General features: G+C 47.6%; 1 gene segment (V, D, J or C); it reads left to right on the top strand.

Annotated features, from left to right (window-relative positions):
- Positions 1 to 753: 753 nt before the first annotated feature.
- LOC116863892 lies at positions 754 to 1345 on the top strand. The segment is given in 2 exon segments: positions 754 to 886; positions 990 to 1345. Coding segments are annotated over 2 exon segments (402 nt in total).
- The last annotated feature ends 332 nt before the right edge of the window (positions 1346 to 1677 follow it).

Below are 1677 nucleotides of genomic sequence, written 5' to 3'. Positions count from 1 at the left end.
CAGTGTGGAGATTCCTCAAGAAATTAAAAATAGAGCTTCCCTATGACTCTGCCATTGCACTACTGGGTATTTACCCCAAAGATACAGATGTAGTGAACAGAAGGGCCATCTGTACCCCAATGTTTATAGCAGCAATGGCCACGGTCGCCAAACTGTGGAAAGAACCCAGATGCCCTTCGACGGACGAATGGATAAGGAAGATGTGGTCCATATACACTATGGAGTATTATGCCCCCATCAGAAAGGATGATTACCCAACTTTTGTAGCAACATGGACGGGACTGGAGGAGATTATGCTGAGTGAAATAAGTCAAGCAGAGAGAGTCAATTATCATATGGTTTCACTGATTTGTGGAGCATAACAAATAGCATGGAGGACAAGGGGAGATGGAGAGGAGAAGGGAGTTGGGGGAAATTGGAAGGGGAGGTGAACCATGAGAGACTATGGACTCTGAAAAACAATCTGAGGGGTTTGAAGCGGTGGGGGGTGGGAGGTTGGGGGAACCAGGTGGTGGGTATTAGAGAGGGCGCGGATTGCATGGAGCACTGGGTGTGGTGCAAAAACAAGGAATACTGTTACGCTGAAAATTTAAAAAAAATACATTTTTTTCAAAATTGGTCATTAGCACTAAATTAAAGGTATTCACAACTGCGTGGGTCACTGCCTCTCTGTCAGAATAGATCCCCAAGCTGAATATATGGCCAGAGGACATGCAAATATGGCCTTCCCTCTGCTGATTTAACTACCACAGACAAGATCCTGCAGCTGGGAGAATAGCCCCAGGCCCGGGATACCCAGGTGTTCATTCAGTGATCAGGACAGAATACAGACAACTCACCATGGAATTTGTGCTGGGTTGGGTTTTCCTTCTTGCTCTTTTAAAAGGTAATTTATGGAGAAAAAAAGAAATCGAGTATATGAGTGGATATGAGTGAGTGAAACACTGGATAAGTGATAGTTTCCTGACCAAGGTGTCTTCCATCTACAGGTGTCCAGTGTGAGGTGCAGCTGGTGGAGTCTGGGGGAGACCTGGTGAAGCCTGGCGGGTCCCTGAGACTCTCCTGTGCAGCCTCTGGATTCACATTCAGCAACTACTACATGCACTGGGTCCGCCAGGCTCCAGGGAAGGGGCTGCAGTGGGTTGCACGTATTAGCGATACTGGTAGTAGCACAAACTATGCAGACTCTGTGAAGGGCCGATTCACCATTTCCAGAGACAACGGCAAGAACACGCTGTATCTACAGATGAACAGCCTGAGAGCTGAGGACACGGCCGTGTATTACTGTGTGAAAGACACAGTGAGGGGCCCTCAGTTTGAGCCAGGACAGAAATCTCCCTGTTGACACAGGATGTGCTGAGCTGCAGGGGCACTCAGGGCAGCAGAGAATGCTCAGCATCCACAGCAGAAATCAGACCCAGGAGCAGGTGCAGTGGGGTACGGCTTCCTTTTGAGATCAAAGATTTCCTCTCTAGACTCTCAGCTGTCCACAAGGATATATTTTTTTTCTTCCATCACTAATACCTCATGTTCTCCATACAGCCAACCACAAGAATATAACTTTGCCTCCACATAGCTGAGATCTCACCAGTCTCTGGGGAACTTCCCTTCATCAACCTCTTCTATGTCCCATTTTTGTTCTCCACAGAAGCACATGCTGCAGATTCCCATCATCCT

This window comes from Lontra canadensis, unplaced genomic scaffold, assembly GCF_010015895.1.
Source record: "Lontra canadensis isolate GAN:19392208 unplaced genomic scaffold, GSC_riverotter_1.0 scaffold4641, whole genome shotgun sequence".
In the NCBI taxonomy this organism is placed as follows: Eukaryota; Metazoa; Chordata; class Mammalia; order Carnivora; family Mustelidae; genus Lontra; species Lontra canadensis.
Note: the sequence above shows the minus strand (reverse complement) of the source record. Positions and strands in the feature narration are given on the sequence as shown.